Below are 21478 nucleotides of genomic sequence, written 5' to 3' on the forward strand. Positions count from 1 at the left end.
TTATTATTTTATTTTTCAAAAAATTTTTTTCTGCAAATAATTAATCATAACTTTTTTTTTAATAAAAAAAAGAGATATGGAAAATTTTTTAATAACACATAGTTTTTTCTTATATTATATAGAAATAGAATTTTATATTTATCATGAAAATTTTTTAAATATATTATTATTCAAACAAAATTATTAAAAAATAATATAACAGATCAAATAATAAATAAAATACAAATTATTTGATTAATTATTTGAATAAAAATTTATTTTAATAACGTGATAATTTCGAACAAATATTAATAAATATCAGCTGATGATTCTCTATATCTTCAGTATATTTTATCATTGCTCGTCGTTGGTATAGCGAGTTGTGGGGCACAGCTAACTGTCAGTTCATGGTTGGCTTCTCATTGAAATTGGTACATAACATACTTCGTAGACTAACTAAGGTTTGCATCAAGATTTTGTTATCTTACTATTGTGAATCGAATTATTTGCATATATTTTTTGTTCTTTAAGATTCAAATATCATTTAGTATTGATTGATATAATTAAATTTTCTAATGATTTTCAATCATGTATCAAGTTAGATAATTAGAAGATAATTAAAAAATAATTAGAAATAAGATTGTATTAAATAGATTATAATGGATGATACAAATATAAAAGTGAAAAAAAATATTTTATAATAAAAATAGAATTAAAAATAATAAAAAATAAATAATAGAATATATAATATATATATAATATATAATGTATAATATATAATATATAATATTATGTATAAAACAAAAAATTTTTTCAAATAAATAAAAATAATTGACTTCAAGAAGTATAAATAAACTAAATAATATAACAAAGTGAATATATAAACAACTTTTTAATAAAATAATTCTCTTGAATTGAGTTTTTTTTGAAAATGTTATATTGAAACTAAATAAATAACTATATAAGTAATTAAGCTGAAAATAATAATTTTTTAAGATAATTGATAAATGTATCTCATATAAAATAAAGTAATTAAAAATAATGAAAAATATAAAATTAAATAATATATAATAAATAATAAGATAGATATGTTAAAGTTTTTACATAATTGCATAATATGATTCAACATTTAATTTGATCAAAAAATTAAATTAAAAATATCAATGGATGGTAAGTTATTCAAAAAATTAAATATAATTTTCGATAAATCATATCAATATATATATATATATTATATATATTACAATATATATAAAATTTCGTAAATAAAATAAAATGAAAACAAAAAATAAAGATGATCAATTTACAGAAAATTTAATTTTTTTTTTAAATATATTTTGTATAATATAAATTGGACAATTTTTAATTAATCTTTAGTTTCAGTTGTGAAATTTTAACTTCAATATTTTATTAAAAAACATATTAATATTTAATTTTATATTGTTATATATTTAATGTTAATATATAAGTAAAACAAAGAAATCATGTTATGTAGATTATAAATATTTTTTTCTTCATAAATAATCTCGCATAAATAATATTACGTTCTTTTTGTAAATAGTTTTTTATTGGTTTAAAAAAAAATTTGAAATTTATATTTTGATATATATATATATATATATATATATATATATATATATATATATATATATATAATTAATATGTAATATTTTTAATATTTTCTTAAAAAAAAATTGTCTTTTTTCTTTGAAATTTTTGTTATATAATAGTTGTTTACTTTGTTTTTATTTTCTGAACTTTATATTTTTTTTAGAAAACTAGAAATTAAATTAAAAAAAACTAAAGGATTAAAATCAAAAAAGTTTAAATCAAAGAAATTTACAGTATTTTTTCTACGTATAATATATTTATAGATTTTTATTTAATATTTTATAATAATATTTTTTAATAATGTTTTTTAAATAGATTTATATTTTTATATAAATATATTTTTGTTTCGTAAATATAATGTATACTCTTGTTTTAACAATTATATTTGATGCATGTATATATTACGTGTATGTTCATTATTCAAGTAATTTCAATAATAAAAACTTAGTTATCTCTTCTACTTATTCTTCTACTTATTCTTGCAATTATTATTATGGCAACAATTTTAAAGTAAAAAATTTGTATTTCTATCTAATATATATGTAATTTAATTCAATTATTTCTTATTTAAATTATTGATATATAATTTAATCTTTAAAAATAAATAAATAATTCTATACATATATTAATTATAAAATTATGTTCAAATAACTAAAAAATATTCAATTGTAATTTGAGTAATAAAAAATTATTTATATAATCATATATAATTTAATTTGTAAATAAACTAATAAATTGTAATTATTATATAGAGTCAATATAGAATCATAATTATAAATTGAAAAAATTAATCAAAATCACTTTTTTTATATCTTTGTTACATAAGTATATGTTACTGTATAAATTAAAATCTAAATAATATTTAGTAATAAACAATTTTTTATTTTTTCATAATTATTTAAATAAAATTATTTGAATTTTTTAATAAAATAATATCATTATATTAATATTTGCAATTTTAGAATTATAGAAAAGTTTCATAATGTATTTATCTCTCTTCATAATTATATTAAAATTAGAAATATTAATATAATTATATTATACTATAATTATTAATTACATTATATTATATTATAAAATATACAAAAACATTACATTATGAAATTTTTTTATAATTTTTGTAATAAAAAATAAAAATATGATAATATAAAAGAATCATAATTTAATTGCTTATTGAATCTAACCTATATATTATAAATATCAATTATACATCAACATTAGCAAATTTAATAGAAAAATAATTTTTTTTTAAAGTATTTATATAATTAATATATTATATGAATATTTTATTATATAATTAATTTTTCTTTTTTAGAATTTTAACAAAATGACCTACACGCTAAATCAATTGCTCCATACTTCATCATGTTTGATGTATGTGGTTACGTTATATAAAGCATTTACACTTCGTATACCAACTTCATATAATATTCGATTTACTAAATTTGATCCTGGCCAATTGAAATACTTGACTATATGGGATGTGGTAAGTTATATATTTTTATTAACAAATTTTTTAAAACCATTTATTTTAAATAAAAATAAATATTTTAATATTCATATTATTTCATAGTTTAATATAATTTTTAATAAGTACAAATAAACATAACTAATTATAAACAATGAAAATGAATTGTACATCATAAAAAATAATATAAATTATAATAAAAAATTTTAAAATTATTAACTAACTAGATAATACCATATATTTATTGTAAATTAAATAAGACAATTAAATATAAATTTTTAATAATATTTGAAAATATATTTTAATTATATCCGAAATATAAATTATTATATTGTAAAAAAATAAGAAATATTTTCAAATTCAATATTCAAATATTTTCAATAGAATAGAAATTGATTTATTCCTTTTTACATATATTTTAACAATAAGAATAAAATTTAGAAAATAATTTTTAAATAAAGTTTTTTATCTTTAACTATATAAATATAGACTTATAAATGCTTATATAGAAGAAATATAATGTATTTATTTCACAAACATCAATAGATGGCGCCATGTAGACTAAATATTGTACTAGATCATATACTAATTCATTGATAGAGTCATGTAAGATAATATATCTTCATGTTTAAGTAACAATGTTTTCATAATATCCATTGTTTTCAAAACATACTTCTTTTAATTATAACAAGATAATAAAACTTATTAAATATAAATGAAAAGTAATAGTATAAAAGATAATATTAATTATATGTCAATTATATGTAAAATTAATAGAAATTATCTTTATTTATTTTAAAAAAACATTTTTAATCAATATTATAATAAATAAATAAAATAATTTCTCATATAAATTGATTATCACTTTTTAAAACTTTTTTTAAAAATTTATAATTTTATTTATTTAATTCTATCTATTATCTTATCTATTTAATTGCTTAATATATTTAAATCTACTTAAAATTCTATGATAAAAATAAGCATATATATTTAAAAATAAGCATATGTATATTTTAAAAAATATAAGCATTTTTATATTTTAAAAACGTTTTTTCTGATAAATTTTAAATTTTTTATAAGAAGAAAAAATTTTTAATTTTTAATTGTTTATATTTTCAAATATTTTATATTATATATTTTTATCGTATGTGTATTTAATATAAATATATATTAGTATTAAAAAATTATTTATAATATAATATTAATATAATATAATATTATTTATAATATAATATAAATAATATATTGGTCAATATTATATTATAAATAATTTATATATGTGTGTGTGTGTGTGTGTGTGTGTGTGTATATATACTATACTCATTGTATATATATAATGAGTATAGTACAGCTGGCTATAGTACAACAGGAAGTGAAAAATTGCGACTTACAATAATCTCTCTAATCTTGATTTAATCTTTTATTGCCAAGTATATACATAATATATATACATATCTCAATTAAATGATTTTGCATTTTTGATTAAAAAATGTTAATCGAAAAAAGTTTCTATTCATTTACAATAATAATATAAATTATTCATTATAAATATTTATTTTTAAAAGAAATTTATAAATTTATAAATTTATAAGTTAAAACAATTCTTTTTATCTATTAAATTCAAGAAAAAAATTTGGTATTTGATAATAAATTTAAAAATCTCTGATTACAAAAACTTATGCGCATTTCGTTCGCGCAGAATAGTCTTATTTTATTTTCATCTTTTATTATACTTTCTATTTTATATATACTTTGTTTTTCTTATTTATTAAATCGTAATTATATTTCTCGTTATCTATCTTTTATTTATTCATCTTTCAAAGTCAATGCATATTTCAATTGAGAAAAATAGAAAGGTTAAAAATATAGATACTATTTGCTAGACAAATTTGATAACATTAGCTATTGCTATACAGTATATATAAAGTATAATAACAATATATAAGAATGTAAATAATTACAAACTTTTTTTTTTTTGTTTTACTTATTTTATATTCATCATATATATTAATATGTACATTTTAATATCTTATTTTTATTATCTTTATATATTTCTATGAATTTTTATTTATATTATCATATACTTTCCAAACCAGGGAAACGCACATGGTGAATCACTTCTCTTTTTCTCATAGTGTATTTTCGCCTATCCGTCAGTACGTTGCAGACCGTCGGCACGGTCGATAACTATTAGTGTGGTTTGTACATGTGACCGAAAAAATCGGAGTGTCTTGTATAATCATAAAGAATTTAACACATATTAAAGAAATACAATAAAACATAAGGTATCTGTGAAAAATATAAAGACATATTGATAGGTAATCAAAATAGTTGAAATTATTTTATAGAAACTATGTAAATCAGAAATTAATTGAGACGCTATAAGATCATAACCATGATATTCCAATAAATTGAACACGTGTGTTCAGAATTAATTTTCATTTAATATAAATAATTGAAAATTTAATCAAAATTAGTAATATTAATTAAAATGAATCCTCCTTTTTCTTAATATAAAAATCAATTAATTATAATAAATTGTTATTAATTCAATGAAAATAGAGATTATTTACACAATAGAGATTATTATACAAGGCTTATATATGAAAAAATAAATTTTATTAAATTATAATTATTTTATTATCATATTATTATTATCATAAATAATTTATGTAAACTTAATTTATTATTTTATAAATTATGATTTATTAGAAATGATTAAATTATGATTATTACAAATTAAAATACATATAAAAAAAGTACAAACAGTAACAAAATTAATAGAAATGTATAGATAAAATCTAATTTATAATATAATACGATTTTTTTAATAATAAAAATATATATATCAAAAAATAGATAAATTTTTAGAAAAATAGATAAATTCTGCTTTTTATATTGTTTTAAACTGTTCTTATATTTTATATATAATATTTTAATTTTATATTTTATAATTAATTAGTTAATAATTAATTAATATTGATTATTTTTATTAAAAACAAATTAAATGAAATTAATTTTTCTAATAATAATATATTAGAAAAAATTCTTGTAAGAATTAAATATGATTTTTGAGAATTAAAATTAAAAAATATTTATAAATAACTTTATATAAACAAATAATATTAAATAAATGTTATAAATAAATTTTATATAATAATAATAATATAAATAAACTTTATAAGTTTAATTTTTAATAGAATTTTATTAATGAAACAGTAATTTTTGTTTTTATTAAAATAAATTATAAAATTCTAAAATATAAATAATTATAATAAATAGATTTGAGAGTATATTATTTTTCAATATTAAAATTATTAAATATGAAATATATATGTATGTTAAAATCTTCTTTTTATAATTTTTAATAAAAATATTAATAGAAATATAATTTGCAGTGAAGTCATTAAAATAATTCAAATTTCAAATAGAAATTTATTTTGTTATTGTATTATTGTTATTGTTTATTATTATTATTTATTATTTTTAACAATAATATAAAATAATATAAAATATATATTTTTATAATACAATTTTTATATATTATAAATATATTTAAGTAATTTGAGACTTCCTTATATAATTTTTATAAACATTATAATAATAATTTTTTTATATATTTTTTCTTTAATTGATTTTGTAAATTTAAATGAAATGAAAATGCAAATATTAATACAATTAATATTTTTTGTTAATATTAAAAAATATAACATATATATATATATAAATTATTTATATTTATACCTATATCTATAAAAAATAAATATATTATTAATATTATATAATAAGTGGAAAATTAACATTAATAAAAAATGAAAAAAATTTCTTCATGAAAACGGAGGATCAAAAATTTTATACTTCTTGAATCTCTAAATAAATTATTAAAACGACCTTATGTGAGATAGCAACTTGTAGTGAATATATAATGAATATTATATAATAAAAATAAATATTTATTAAATTGTTTCTATTCGATTGGTTGAATACGATCGCCATCATGGAAATCTATCAAAATATTTCAGAACACAAAAATTATATGTAAGGCGCTTATATAGAAGATATTATATAGAAGATGCGAGACGATCTACTTTTTGGATTTCATGTGATCTCTTGTATGCAATTTGCATTTGCAGTGTATTATGATTATATGTATATTGCAATACCTCCAAACCTTATCAGAATGCACATTAATTTTGGCGGGAAATTCAAGTTTCTTACTTTCTGGGACGCGGTTAGTATTATAAAACAATGATTTATTTTTTTTTTACATATTATGAGATTATTTATTCAATTAATATTATATAATCATATTCTATAATATTCTATAAAGATATAAATTTGATTCAATTTTGTGGAATAAAATTGACAAAATTAATAATTATTGATTTTCTGAAAATTATAAAATATTCATTTTTAGATAGATGATTATTATAAAAGATATATATTTATATCTTATTTATCACATACATTATACATAAATATAAAATTTATAAAACTTATTTATAGCAAGTATCAATAAATAAATTGATATGTAAATTAAACTATTCATAGAATTTACGTGTCAAATAAATTAATCTATTTGTAGATTAATTATTCAAATATTTCCTTATCGATGATATATATATATATATTAAAATAAATGATTGCAATACAAAATTGACTTAAAATAAATTATTTTTTCAATAATTTTAATCAATAAATTTGAAAATATTAAATATTTTCAAATTTACTACTGTGATCATTTACTGCCATCGGATAATTTTCTATATGAAGATATTCTACATTGATATTATATTATGAATTCGAAGAACAACAAAATTCGATTTAAATTATTCAAGCACCACTCCATATCATCTCGAAACTGACACGTGTTATATCATATTATCTGTGTATGGTCAAGTGACTATTATTATATTTGACGTTTACGCGAGAAAATTATTAATATTTTGATATAATTATTTTATACAATATATTTTCACTCGAAGTTTTTTTTAAATTTAATCTATATATTTTAATATATCATATATTATTATATGCAAATCTGATTAATTGATTTAAACTTACTTAATACATTCATAAAAATTTATCTTGTTAAATAAAAATTAATAAATATTAATAAAATCTTTCTGAATAAATAAATTATTAAATATTATACTATGTGCAATAATATAATATAATGTTTAACAAAATATGTTATAATTTTCATCCAATGTTAAATATTCATTTTCATTATTATATGGCAAAATATATAATTTATTTATTTTTTATGGAACAATTATATATATTTAATTGTATAGTTTTAAAATAAATATTGATAATACTTAAAAATATATAAATAAATTATTTAAAAACTGCTACATGATCTATATTTATAAAAACCATATTCTAAAAACCATATATGAAAAATCATAATATATTATTTAATAATCGAAAAAAACGGTATACTATTACAGAGATAATATTATCCATCTATTCTATTTTCAATATTTTTACTTTTTATTTTTAACTATTTTAATTTCAAAATTATATCTTAACGAAGAAATTATTTCTGATTAATTTAATAATTAGATAAAATTGATTTAATGATTAGCTATTTACATAAATCATCAAATATTAAATATTATAAAATATGTTATGTGTAATTTTCAAAGTAAAATATTTATAAAATAGAATAATATATTCAAATTTTCTTATTAATTCTGTGATGATTTAATATAATTTATTTTTTTCAGATCATTCAAGCAGTATTTTTTTTTATATGTATGTTGAATGATTGGTTTGGTACAAATGCTGTTAGTCCCAAAAAACCACCATTTATACGTAAATTAAAAGATTATATACATGCGATACTTAGTTTTCCAATTGCCATGGTAAGTGAAAGAGAAAAAAATTTTTTAAAAAATTTAATATTTATATATTTTACAATTTTCATGAATCATCAATCAGTTTGTTGGAGTGACATTCTGGGCTCTAATGTTTGTGGATCGTGAATTAGTGCTTCCAAAAGCTGTAGATCCTTACTTTCCATGGTGGTTAAATCATTTAATGCACACTATGATTATGATTACCATATTAATAGAAACGATTTTAGTGCCACGTACATATCCAAAGAGATCGAATGGTCTCCTTGGTATAATAATATTCTTATTTATATATTTAGTTTGGTATGTTGAAAATATAGAAATTATAGAAACATTATTTTAATCGCTCTATTTTTTTTTTTATTAATTATTTAATATTACTAAATAATAATTAACTAAATATTTATGTATGTATGTAATAGTATTATGAATTCAAATTTCCAGGATATATATAATTTATTATAAAAGCGGTGTCTGGGTATATCCAGTATTGGAAGTGCTATCATTGCCATTACGACTTGTGTTTTTCAGTGCACTGATCACGTTCAGTTTAAGCTTGTATTTTATCGGAGAAAAAATGGACAACTTGTTTTGGGGTAACAAATATATTAAACATGAAAAATCTTATGCCAAAAAAAAATAACCTTGCCCATGAGTAATAAGGTGTGCTGATTTCGATTATATATAATTAGCCTCTAAGGTGATGGTGAATAAAACAAAAATTAATTTCTATCCTCCCATCATTTCCCATTTATCTTATATTACGGCATATAACACACATAAATTTTCTCGAAAATTTTTAAAAAAATATAATAATATATTAGTGTGCATATGCAAAGAGAATTGCATTTATTATTTTTCAAAAGCAAAAAACGCGAAGAAAACGCGATTGTTAATAATTTGATCACCACAAAGAGGATGACATAACTGAAGCATGTATAAGTACATAGATGTAATTTTTCTTCTGTATGATTTGTGTCATATATGATGAAAGAAAAAGGGCAAACTAATTGTCACACATTCTGGTGTCTGATATTCATGATGATATAAATTAAAAACTGGAAAATAATAAAAAATGAAAAAACACGAATACATATGAATACACAATGCAATTATTACATTTTTATGTGTTCAACAAACTATGTTATTCTGATAACAAAGAAAAAATTAATGGCTCTATTTGTATCGAGTATAGAAAAAAAATACGTAGCAGGAATTATCGGATCGGATTTGAAAGCATCGAGTAAGAGGAAAATATTTTTGTGAAATTGATTAAACCAAAAAATGATGAATGTATGTATGTCCATGATTTGATGTCAAGTCATAGGATCTCATATTAAAAAGAAGTGATTGTAAAGGAGAAATTCCATATTTACATTACGAAATTGAGTTGCAATATTTTTTATTTCACAAATAAAAATAATATATAAATTCTATTAAATATAGTATAGGATATATATAAATTTTGTTAATATTTTCTATTACTTCTGATAGAGATTCTATTATACTTCTGATCAGAGATAAATTAAAAATAAAAATAAAATATTGTTTTTAATAAATATTTAAAAATTTTGCTTTAATTGATATTTTCTGGAAATAATTTAAATTAGAATATTGAAAAAACTTAATGTATACAGAAAATATCAATTATCGCTTATAGATATTTTTTATAATATCATTATATATAGTTAGTGAACATTAAAATAAATTTTCATAAAAATAATGTAATCAATTGTATATTCAATATTTAAATGATTTTTGAAATTTAAAATGAAATACTTGTATTTAAAATAATTAGATATTTTTTTAAATATTTAAATAACAAATTATATTATTATAGAAATTTGTAAAATAGAGATAAAAATTGAAGAAATTATTAAAATTATAACATTTATTAATATTATCAAATAAAAACGCATTTTATATAATTTGTGCATTTTTTTTATTAATATTATATTTTAAATAATACATTAGAAATGTAAATACTAAATGATTTTTTAAATATTTTGTATGATATATCGTTATATAACTAATATTTTTTATATAATAATATTTTTAAAAACATTGATAAAAAAAATTAATAATATAAATTTAAAGTAATAAAATAAATTGTACTTGAACATACGCTCGCGTATTATATTAAAAAATATTTATATGCAGTTTAAGTACATTAGGATATGTATTTTTGAGAATACTGTAATAAAGCAATGTTAAAAACTCAGATTTTTCTATATAAAAAATAAAATGAATCATATTTATGATACGTTTATGTCTTTAGTATTGAAAAAAGTTCTTTGAATTACTTTTTATTACATTGCAATTTTATCACTAATAAAATGTATGTATTTATTTATTTATTTACAATTGAAATCATGTCATTGCACTATTATAAATATACAGTCTATTACAAATATACAGAAAAATTTGGTAATGTGGCAGTTATATGATTGATAAAAAAATATTTTATTTCTTTATATCTAATTTTATATTAAAAGTTTTTCGAAAAAGAAAAATTAGCGTTACGTAGTAATATTTTTGTTTTTATTCAATTGTGGTGAAATTTGTGTTCCTTTCGAACTACAATTTCGACTATTAATAATCTCATCTATACTTTGTTTTAATTCTTCCATTTCTAAAATGTCCAATGGTAAAGATGTTTGTGTTGCTATTTCTCGAGCATTACCAGTCTGACTTTCAGATTGCATGAGTCTTGTTAATTCAGGACAGCATGAAGTTAGACTAGATGCTAAATTACCTATTCCAGCTTTCCTGTATACTTCTTTTATTTCTGCATCGCTTTTCAACTTAATATCACTAGATTCTTGAAACAAATGTTTCAAGATGGTTTCATCTTGAAGCAGATATTTACTTTTACGGCCTTCTCTGCTCCGTCTATCACTTTCGTGACTATAACTTTTTGAACTTTTGTTACTAGTTTTACTCTTGCTACGTTCATGAGGTTCTTCAGGATCTAACATTTTTGCTTCTTCTTCTGGTTGACTATCATCACTATCACTATCTTGATCATCCTTTTCCATATTTCCACCTTCAACATCTACGTCTTTTCTTGGCATTCCTTGATGCTGTTTCTCCTCGCTACTTAAATTTTCATCACTACCACTTTGTCCTGGAAACAAAAACGGAAGCAACATTCCTGGATTTTTCCCATCAAACAGCTTAGAATTCAAAGCTCGTTCATCTAAACCGGCACTAGCCGATCGTCTCTTCATATTAGGTACTTGAATAGGTGGTATTCTTGAATTACCACCTATAGTTAATGCTGATAATATCTGTGCACCAAGCTGACTTTCTTGTGATGTTGTACTGCCTCTTCTAAACAATGGACCTACTTTACTTGATCTTGATTTTCCAAAGTCTCGTCGCCGTTTTCCACGTCGACCACGTGAACTGCTAGCAACTTTCCGCGTTGTCTTCAATTCAGCTATTTGAACTGATATTTGAGAATCCAAAGAATTTCTTCTAGATTCTACGGATACTCGACGCACGCTGAAGCTAATTTCAGAATCTACAGAATTTCTTCTATTACTGGATACAGATCCTGTTGTACCACCGACGAGTGCACCTCTACGAGTAACTAACTTTGGTAAAGCAGCTGCCCATGTTGAACTGAAATCTTGAGAAGCTACTGAATTTAAATCGAAATTTAAACCAACTGGATCTTCGTGAGTATTATGAAAACTAATAGATAATCGACCAGCATTATTAAATGTTTTTCGTTTTGCGAATGCTTGAGCAATTACTTTATGTTTTTTTAATCTAATAGGTTCTTCAGTTTCACAATTAAATGTTCTAAAATATAAAAAATTATATTATTTATTAAATATAAATTAATAAAAATGAGAAAGATATTTAAAATTTTACCGTCTAAGAAATCTAGTCCAAGTATCTACTGTTGAACCAGTCCATACCCATGAAGACATAAGAATACCAGCAAAGAAAGGTGATAGTAAATGTAACTGCATTTTAGCTGCACTTGGTCGAACTTCCATTTTACATTCAGAGATATCTAAATATTTTGTAGTTATTGCACATCTATAAATGAAATATAAAATTTTAAATATGATATATGTACATATTAACTTTTTATGTATTCTGTTTCTTACATCATATAATTTCTAAAACTTTGATGCCATTCCGAAGAATGTTGAAATTCATAAATATGACAATAAAAAGTCACCACAACTGCAGCAAATGTAAAAATCGAGAACAATCCCATACGTACAATAGTTTCTCGTATTTTAGAACTTGCTCTTTCAGATATAATTTCTTGGCTACTGATTTTTAATCGAATCAAAGTAATTAATCCTAAAATTATTTACAATAATATTATTTAAATTGAATTTAAAAATTTGATTTTTTAATATTTATTTTTAGAAAAAGTACTTACAAATCATGATCTTTAGGGAAAGCATACAAAAAAATATATATATATATTTTTATATATAAATTATATATAATAAAAAGTTTAATTACAAAACATATAAATTAAAAACATACCTCTGGATAAAAAATAACCTCCAACCAGTAAAACAATCAACACAGGACCAAGTAAAAACCAAGCTCTGACTGCATGATTAGTGTAACCCACAAAACATATACCAGTAACACTATTTCCATCAATTTCTCCTAATCCCATTATTGTGACAGTGAGGACAAGTGGCAAACACCAAGCAATTAAATGAAAATATGAACCCTTTTTATCAATTCTATCTTGGATTTTGCCTAATGCTTGAAAGCTCATATGCCAAGCATATGTAAGAATCACAAACCACACCATAGCTGCCATAAGGGAGTAATACACAAGAACAAATACTACGACACATGATAAATTTTCTCCACTGAAAATATATTAGTATACAAAGTTTATAAGTTTATAAGTTTATATCTGACCTGATATAATTTTGAATAAAACAATTTATATGTTTTATATATAATAATTTACTATACACATTAAATAATTATAATCTACCTTGGTTCACTCATTCTTAAAGTTCCATCTTTTCTACATACAATTACTTCTCTACTTCCTGGTGTAAATTGAGCAAGCCATCCAATACAAGATACCATAAAACAACAATTAATATAAAATATTACTAAAGCTGGATATTTATTTGCACTTCTCCAATCAATTAAAAATGTTATCTAAAAATAAAATATAAATGAAATGCAATATAATATATATTATATTCTAAATCCTTTTTATTTATATAATTATTACTTACAATTGTAAACAAATTGAATGAACCGCAAATCCCTGCAGCCCAAGCAATAAAAGAATGAATTTGTTTATGTTCATCTGGCGTAAAAAGTGGATCATTACATTGTAATCCACAACCTTCAACTCCTTCAAAAATAGCAAGGGCATTATCAGTTGGGACCAAAGGCTTTAAGCATTTGCTAGAAATATTAAATTTCAATTCTCTGATATCATTTTTACATAACCTAGGAAATAAATCTGTATTTTCACATTTGACAAAACTTGGCCATATTGTATGATTAAATACAATTCTACAAGGTCCTGAAACCATTTTACACATTTCTTGTGATGGTAAATCTACTGTGTCATTGATACATTTTGGCATAAATATTGAGCACAAGAGAGGTTGAACAACTGCCCAACACTTTGGCACATGTCTTAATGTTTGTAATACATGTAATTTTTCCTGTAAAATAAATACATAATATTTAATATAGAATGAATAATCAATCATAAAAAAGTTTTTTCAATCATAAAAAGAAAATAAAGAAAACAGAAAATTTAAATTTGAAAAACTTATTTTTTAAATTTAAAAATTAAGAATTATATTCTTACAAATTTAAAATACTTATATATATATATAAAACAAAAAATAAAAAGTAAAAGTACCTCTATAATATCTTGAGTTATATGTTCAGGTATAAGTTCCAATGTAGTAGTAGTATATGGTAATCTTGTGCCCATACATGTATTCTTTTGTATCTCTACACATTTTGCATGCCTATGACAATTAAAGGAATCAGATGGTAATTCTCTTATAGGATACCTGCCCAGCAGGTAACTAGAATCCTTTATTCTATCTCTGGGATTTAGTTCTAAACTTTGTTTCCATGTTTCATTTTCGCCATTCAAATTAGTAGTAAATGCATGTGTTAGTTCTAATGATACTCGATGAAAAAGTATAAAATAATAAACCAAGAAAAATGTCATCTAAAAAAATTAATAAGATTGAAATTATAATAAAATATATATAGCAGTATTTTCTTATAAAATTTTATAATGATGCAAAATTTTTCAATATACTATTAACATGTTGTTATTAAAAAAAAGTCACATATACTGCATCGAAATAAACAATAAAAATATTTTAAATAAAATTATATACCTTCAGATACATCCTTAAAACTATTGTTGTCTGCGGCGTGTGGACTTTGTCGATAATTCGACACTCTCACCACTAGGTGTCTACTTCTATCTCGCAAATAATTCTTCCAATCTTCGTTTCTACAAATACAATTTTAAAACTCATCTCCCATGTGCGTATAGCGAGAACCATCGACTGTATCCATACTAACGGATTCCCGGGCCAGTCACTATAGGCTAATTATTTCGTGGAGACTATATTCAGTCTTAGAGAAGCCCGCCCTCTTCGTTTCATTCGAACAAAGCGTGTCTTGCATCTTCTTCTATGCCCTGTGACAGTTGCATCCAGCATACGAACAGTTCGGACCACACAACACGTTGCGTTCTCTGCAGGCCACCCACGACGAACTCGATGAACTTGCTCCATACCTCTTTCCGGTGTTTTGAATGCACGGCTGTATAAGAAGCTTTACAAATAACTCACCAGTGGCAGAACTATCATTGATGCGTGATGATGATCTGCGCATTCAACGCGGGAAATTTTAGGAATAATGAACAAATACTAATAATATGTAATATTATGTATAATAATTTTTATTTTAATTTATCAAAATTTTTATAATTTTTATGATATTATTTTATTATATTTAATAATAATTATTTAATGATGATTTTATTATAATATATAATATATTATATAATATAATTTATATAAATTATTTTTAATATAGTATTTTTAATATAGTATAAAAATTGTAAATTTTAAATTATATAATAAAAATATTTTGTTGAAATTAAGTTTAAATTTAAAAACGTAAAATAATATTCCTTGGTAAAATTTTTTGTATATATATTAATTACATCTAATTATTATTCAATAAGCCGCAAGATAAAACGCAAGCCGTTTCATTTACATAATCAATATAGATAACAATATATAATTTTTTTAATGAAATAAACAATGAAACTTTTATATCATTAAGCATAATAAAAATAATATAATAAAAATATAATATACATAATTTTCTAAAATTTGGTTATTTATCTGTCAATTATTTTTACTGGTGTCGACCTCTGTAACTATTTTCTTCGAACACAAATGTTATAGCATGTGAATTGTCAAAAGATAGTCGCATGTAAGATACTTTCGATGAATAGTTTATTTTTATGAATTTGATAAGTCCATATTACGATTAATATATATTCTATTTCGGTAACGACGTAGGAACTCGTAAAACTTTATTGATTTTCTTTATTTGACTTTTATTCCAATGTAACAGGAAATATGATAATTGCCCCTATAGTTGATTAGCTGCTGGTGTTGATAATAACATGCTGTTAATATATGATAAGCCTATGCCGTGTATGTCTGCATACAAGTTGGAATTAATAGCAGCCGAACGATTTTTTGGCAGTCTACGATCAGTATTTGATAATAAAATAATTCATAAAGTGACTGATGTGTCATAAAATAACCTGAAATTTTCGATCATTTCAATTTTTATTATTTACTTCAAATCATAGAGATAAGAAGGTAGGATTTTTCTTCAATTTTTTTATTAAATTAAAAATGAATAATTTTAGTGGAAAATTTAATATTTTTTTATGAAATGTTTTATATTAGAATTCTTTTGCAGTTTAAAATGTTTAAAATCCTTTACTTGGAATTATATTTATTGCTTTTTGGAAATTGTATTGGTGATTATTCAGATTGGGATACAAAATGGCAAATATTATGTCCTGGTTTATATCCCAGAGCTTTTACAAGTTATACACCCCATGGAAATCTTTCTAGTGGAATATATACCATGCAACCTCATTTAAGTAGTATGAAACATTGTGTGGCAACATGTTGTACCAAAACCACATGTAATGTGGCTCTTATGCATAATGGTACTTGTTACCATGTGCAATGTGAAAGTTCCAAAATATGTATGCCTTTATATAGAAAAGATTTGGCAAATGAAAATCCTCCAAGTATGATTTTAGTTAAACCTGTGGAAGAAGATGAGATGTGGAGTGATTTATTAGATCAGATGAATGATGATACTGGGTAAGATTTTATATAGAATTTTTTATCATTACTTTATTTCATTAATATTTATTTTAATACTTGTAGAGGATTTCTTATGGATGGTACAGAAGGAGATCATATTCTTTTTGGTGGATCAAGTTGTATTACTCAAACGAATTGTTTAGAACATGAAATTTGTGTGAAATCTGAAGATAAATCTGATATTGGAATTTGTCAATGTTCTACTGGATTTAAACGCAATATGGCAGGTAATTAATATATAGTATTATTATTTATCAAATATTTTGAAAATTTTTTAATTTATACAATAATAAATTATAATAGGAATTTGCACTTTGATGGAAGACATAGAACTTGGTGTAACACCACAAATGAAAACCCAAAGTATAAAAGATTCAAGTACATCTGTAAAACCACCAATAAAAAGGTTATTAGTCTCTGTTGTTTCAAAAGAAGTACGCTTACCAGAGAATGAAGTAACATTATCTGCCTATACTGTACCAGCAGAACAAAAAAATGAACATTATAATTATGCTTGGAGTCTTTTAAGTCAACCAGATGGTCATACTGGTATAATGACTAATCAAAATCGTATGACTGTAAAATTAAGTAACTTATCTGAGGGTTTATATACTTTTAAAGTAACAGTAAATGGCCCAAATGCCTATGGTGAGGCATATGCAAATGTTAGTGTTTTGCCACGTAAGTTCTTTTATTATATTTATATTTTTTAAAATTTATAATTATTATAATTTCATAATTTGGTATTATTTATAGCTAAAAGAATAAATCAACCTCCAATTGCAATAATTTCACCTGCTTCGCAAGTTGTAAAATTACCAAATACAGGGGCTGTGTTAGACGGTTCGTCAAGTAAAGACGATGATCGTATTATTTCTTACCGTTGGGAATTACAACAAGGTCCTATTGGATATCATCCTAATCTAGTTGATACACCTACTTTACAATTAGATAATCTTATTCCTGGCAATTATACTTTTAAGTTAGTTATTGAGATTATTTTATTGTTTATTTTTAAAAATATTAAAAAGTCAATATTAATTTTAAATTTTTTTTCAGATTAACAGTTGAAGATTCCAATCATATTACTAATTCTACAAGTGCTAATATAACAGTTTTAAAAGTAACTGATTATCCTCCTAGCGCAAATGCAGGCCAAGATATTATCATATATTTACCCCAAAATACATTAACACTTAATGGTAACTTAAGTACAGATGATCATGGAATAGCAAATTGGGAATGGACAAAAAGTCCTTCAGATCAAAACAAAGCAGTAGATATGCAAAATACGAGAACGCCGTATTTACAATTATCTAATTTGGAAGAAGGAATGTATACATTTGTGCTAAAAGTAACAGATGATTCAGAACAATCTTCGATAGCCGAGATTCATGTATTTGTAAAACCACCAACTAATAAACCACCGAAAGGTAATTAAAAGATTTTTATTATTTTTATTTTTTAATAAAAAAATTGATTTTATATTATGTAATTTTAAATAGCTGATGCTGGCGAAGATATAACTATAGCGTTACCCGAAACAAAAACTGTACTTGATGGTCGTAAAAGCAAAGATGATATTAAAATTGTATCATATCATTGGGAACAAATGAGGTAAATTTAAATTTATATATTAATTTATATATTAGTTATTATATACATATTTAATATTATATATTACTTATATATCACATATAATTATATATTAGTTATTATATATTATACGTTTATTAATTTAAATTATATCTAATAATGCATTAATGATATTAAATTTCATTGAACAGTGGGCCAAATAAAGCTGAATTCTCAGCAATAAACGAATCAGTTACAAATATAACAAAATTAACAAAGGGTGATTACGAATTTAAGTTAACTGTAATTGATGATAATGGAAATAAAGATTCAGATGCTGTCAAAGTAAAAGTTACACAAAGTATGTAGTATAGTATAGTATAATTATAATTATAATATATATTATAAGTATAGTATAATTATTTAATTAATAAAAAATTTATTTTATTATATAGATAAAAATGCTCCTCCAAAAGCAAATGCAGGCGGGGATCAAGTTGTTGTAGCACCTATTAGTGCATTAATTATTAATGGATCTCGATCAATTGACGATTTAAGAATTAGTGAATGGATATGGACAAGAGATCCATCTAGTCTTGCTATAGGTACTATAGTTCAAAATACTGACAAATCGCCAATTTTAATGGTAATATTTAATAATAATATTTAATATATATGAATATAAAAATTATAAATATTCATAAAGATTATATTTAAATTTCATTTTTAGCTGACAGATATTGTACCAGGCAGATATGTTTTCAGACTAAAAGTAATGGATGATCAAGGTCTTAATAGTGAGGATACTGTATCTGTAATAGTAAAACCAGGTAACTGACTTAAGAAAAAATATAAAACAAAAAAAATATATTTTAATAAAAATTTATTATTATATATATGTTTTTTATAGATCCTCAATTATTGCATTTAGTTGAATTAACATTGAATATCGGAGCAAATATGTTAACAGTATCACAAAAAAATTCGTTAGTATTAAAATTGCAAATGTTACTACGAGATGAAGCATCAATTATTGTTCGAAATTTAAGAGCAGAACCACATACTGGTAGAGCTGTTTTAATTTTTTATGTTGAAAAAAAAGGAAAAGTTACTATGCATGGACCAGAAGTAGTTAAACGATTAAAAGAAAAATTAAGACAAGATTCAGGTCTTCTTCAATTATCTGTGGCAAATATTGATACTGCTGTATGTCAAAATAATTGTTCAGGTAATGTTTTATATTATATATTATATTATAAACAATTTGTTATATAAAATTTATCCTTAATAAAATAATAGGTCATGGAGTATGTGATCAAGAAACAAGATTATGTATGTGTGAAGCATTTTGGATGCAAAATTTAATACAGAAATATTTTGGTAATGGTGATTCTAATTGTGGTATGTTAAAATAAATACAACAATTTTGATATGAAAATATCAGTTGATACAAAATAAGCTAATTTGGAATCATATATTTTTTTCAGATTGGAGTATTCTTTATGTAATAATAGCATTATTGTCTTTAGTCGTGTGTTGGGTTGGTCTTATTTGGGGTCTTGTTTGTTTGTGTCAAAGAATATGTATAGGTAAACGTCGTTCACTTCGTACTAAGAAAAAACCACCACGATATTCTCTTTTGCAACCAGAACCAGAAGACGAAAGCAACACATGTATGATATCTTTTTTTTTTAATTGAATTTTAAAATAATGTTGATTAATGGAATTTTATGATTATTTTTTCTTATTATTTTTTTCAGTTTCAACTCACAAAATGGTACTATCTGAATCAGATACGGATTCTGATGATATCTTATTCGAACATCGCAAAGCGAAAAATAGCAGTCAAGTAAGAAATGGTAAATCTCGAAATGGCTTTATTAAAGTGGGTTCTAGAGTGAAAACATGAGGTAATAGCTACAATTGTTAGTGTTGAAATCAATCATTCTTTAAGTAAATTGTAATTTAATTATATGTTTCAGGAATATATAAAATATAAAATCTCATTAAACGACGCACATTCATATATGTTTGGCCAAAAAGAAAAACGAAAAAAAACATAAAATACTAGTCAGTTACAGGGCTGTAATTTTAAGTATGTACTTAACAAGAAAAATATGATTTCTCAAACAAAAGTTGCCACTTGTAAAAAGAATCTAGACGTATTTAAGTATTGATTAGAGAAATAAGAAAACACACGTTCACTTCATTGCATCTTGTTTGATTTATTTGAAATAATACATATATTTATTAATATCATGCACTTGTATTTGAAACTTATTATATATAATTATACATATACTGCTCGTATATATGCGAGCGGTATTATAGCACAATGATCAAATTTAATTTGATTACGGCCTTAGAAAATAATCGGAATTAATATTTATATTTATATAAAATAATCATTTCTTGTGTCCATATATCCCTTGTATGTAATATTTGCTCTTTAATATATATATCATCGATCTTATTTTTACACTGCATATGAATAAATAATAAAATTTATTGTCTATACAGTTAAAGTAGTAATTAATTTCATATTTTTTTTAATTAAAATTGTATTT

The 21478-nt window shown here is 21.8% G+C and overlaps 3 protein-coding genes across 8 annotated transcripts; 2 read left to right on the top strand and 1 right to left on the bottom strand.

The window, feature by feature from the left end:
* The first annotated feature begins 309 nt into the window (after positions 1 to 309).
* On the top strand, positions 310 to 10204 carry LOC412929 (androgen-induced gene 1 protein). Of its 4 annotated transcripts, none has more exons than XM_026439409.1 (5): positions 310 to 440; positions 2906 to 3076; positions 8791 to 8928; positions 9005 to 9222; positions 9364 to 10204. In XM_026439409.1, exons 1-5 carry the CDS (start codon positions 387 to 389, stop codon positions 9560 to 9562), a joined length of 780 nt encoding a protein of 259 aa, XP_026295194.1. In that variant the 5' UTR covers positions 310 to 386; the 3' UTR covers positions 9563 to 10204. The 4 variants fall into 4 exon arrangements, with proteins under 4 accessions (XP_026295194.1, XP_026295195.1, XP_006563973.1 ...); XM_026439410.1 differs by lacking the exon at positions 310 to 440 and adding an exon at positions 1128 to 1149; XM_006563910.3 differs by lacking the exons at positions 310 to 440; positions 2906 to 3076 and adding exons at positions 5196 to 5376; positions 7081 to 7289.
* A 1196-nt stretch (positions 10205 to 11400) lies between these two features.
* LOC411904 (protein smoothened) lies at positions 11401 to 15835 on the bottom strand. The gene is made up of 8 exons (XM_395373.6): positions 15303 to 15835; positions 14807 to 15127; positions 14163 to 14603; positions 13910 to 14082; positions 13438 to 13778; positions 13044 to 13245; positions 12802 to 12972; positions 11401 to 12729 (listed from the first exon to the last, which is right to left on the bottom strand). Exons 1-8 carry the CDS (start codon positions 15312 to 15314, stop codon positions 11439 to 11441), a joined length of 2952 nt encoding a protein of 983 aa, XP_395373.3. The 5' UTR covers positions 15315 to 15835; the 3' UTR covers positions 11401 to 11438.
* A 510-nt stretch (positions 15836 to 16345) lies between these two features.
* Positions 16346 to 21430, top strand: LOC411903 (dyslexia-associated protein KIAA0319). 3 transcript variants are annotated; one of them, XM_006563914.3, is made up of 16 exons: positions 16346 to 16416; positions 16561 to 16814; positions 16918 to 17333; positions 17400 to 17563; positions 17640 to 18017; positions 18093 to 18318; positions 18396 to 18769; positions 18842 to 18953; positions 19124 to 19272; positions 19367 to 19557; positions 19642 to 19741; positions 19822 to 20139; positions 20211 to 20312; positions 20399 to 20584; positions 20672 to 20821; positions 20894 to 21430. In XM_006563914.3, exons 3-15 carry the CDS (start codon positions 16924 to 16926, stop codon positions 20818 to 20820), a joined length of 2859 nt encoding a protein of 952 aa, XP_006563977.1. In that variant the 5' UTR covers positions 16346 to 16416; positions 16561 to 16814; positions 16918 to 16923; the 3' UTR covers position 20821; positions 20894 to 21430. The 3 variants fall into 3 exon arrangements, with proteins under 3 accessions (XP_006563977.1, XP_016766984.1, XP_026295292.1); XM_016911495.1 differs by having other exon boundaries at positions 16353 to 16814; XM_026439507.1 differs by having other exon boundaries at positions 16380 to 16814; positions 16905 to 17333.
* Positions 21431 to 21478: the final 48 nt, after the last annotated feature.

The sequence above is a fragment of the Apis mellifera genome, linkage group LG3 (assembly GCF_003254395.2).
Source record: "Apis mellifera strain DH4 linkage group LG3, Amel_HAv3.1, whole genome shotgun sequence".
Taxonomy (NCBI): domain Eukaryota; kingdom Metazoa; phylum Arthropoda; class Insecta; order Hymenoptera; family Apidae; genus Apis; species Apis mellifera.

Excerpts from the sequence above, each read along its gene's own strand:
- LOC411903 (XM_006563914.3), top strand. The coding sequence starts at position 16,924 with ATGTTTAAAATCCTTTACTTGGAATTATATTTATTGCTTTTTGGAAAT. Across the intron at positions 17,564-17,639 it reads ATTTAAACGCAATATGGCAG|GAATTTGCACTTTGATGGAA; the intron begins GTAATTAATATA and ends AAATTATAATAG. Across the intron at positions 19,273-19,366 it reads CAAAGTAAAAGTTACACAAA|ATAAAAATGCTCCTCCAAAA; the intron begins GTATGTAGTATA and ends TTTATTATATAG.
- LOC412929 (XM_026439409.1), top strand. The coding sequence starts at position 387 with ATGGTTGGCTTCTCATTGAAATTGGTACATAACATACTTCGTAGACTA. Across the intron at positions 3,077-8,790 it reads ACTTGACTATATGGGATGTG|ATCATTCAAGCAGTATTTTT; the intron begins GTAAGTTATATA and ends TATTTTTTTCAG. Across the intron at positions 8,929-9,004 it reads TTAGTTTTCCAATTGCCATG|TTTGTTGGAGTGACATTCTG; the intron begins GTAAGTGAAAGA and ends ATCATCAATCAG.
- LOC411904 (XM_395373.6), bottom strand. Across the intron at positions 13,779-13,909 it reads TTAAGAATGAGTGAACCAAG|TGGAGAAAATTTATCATGTG; the intron begins GTAGATTATAAT and ends ATATATTTTCAG. Across the intron at positions 12,730-12,801 it reads TGGACTAGATTTCTTAGACG|AACATTTAATTGTGAAACTG; the intron begins GTAAAATTTTAA and ends TTTATATTTTAG.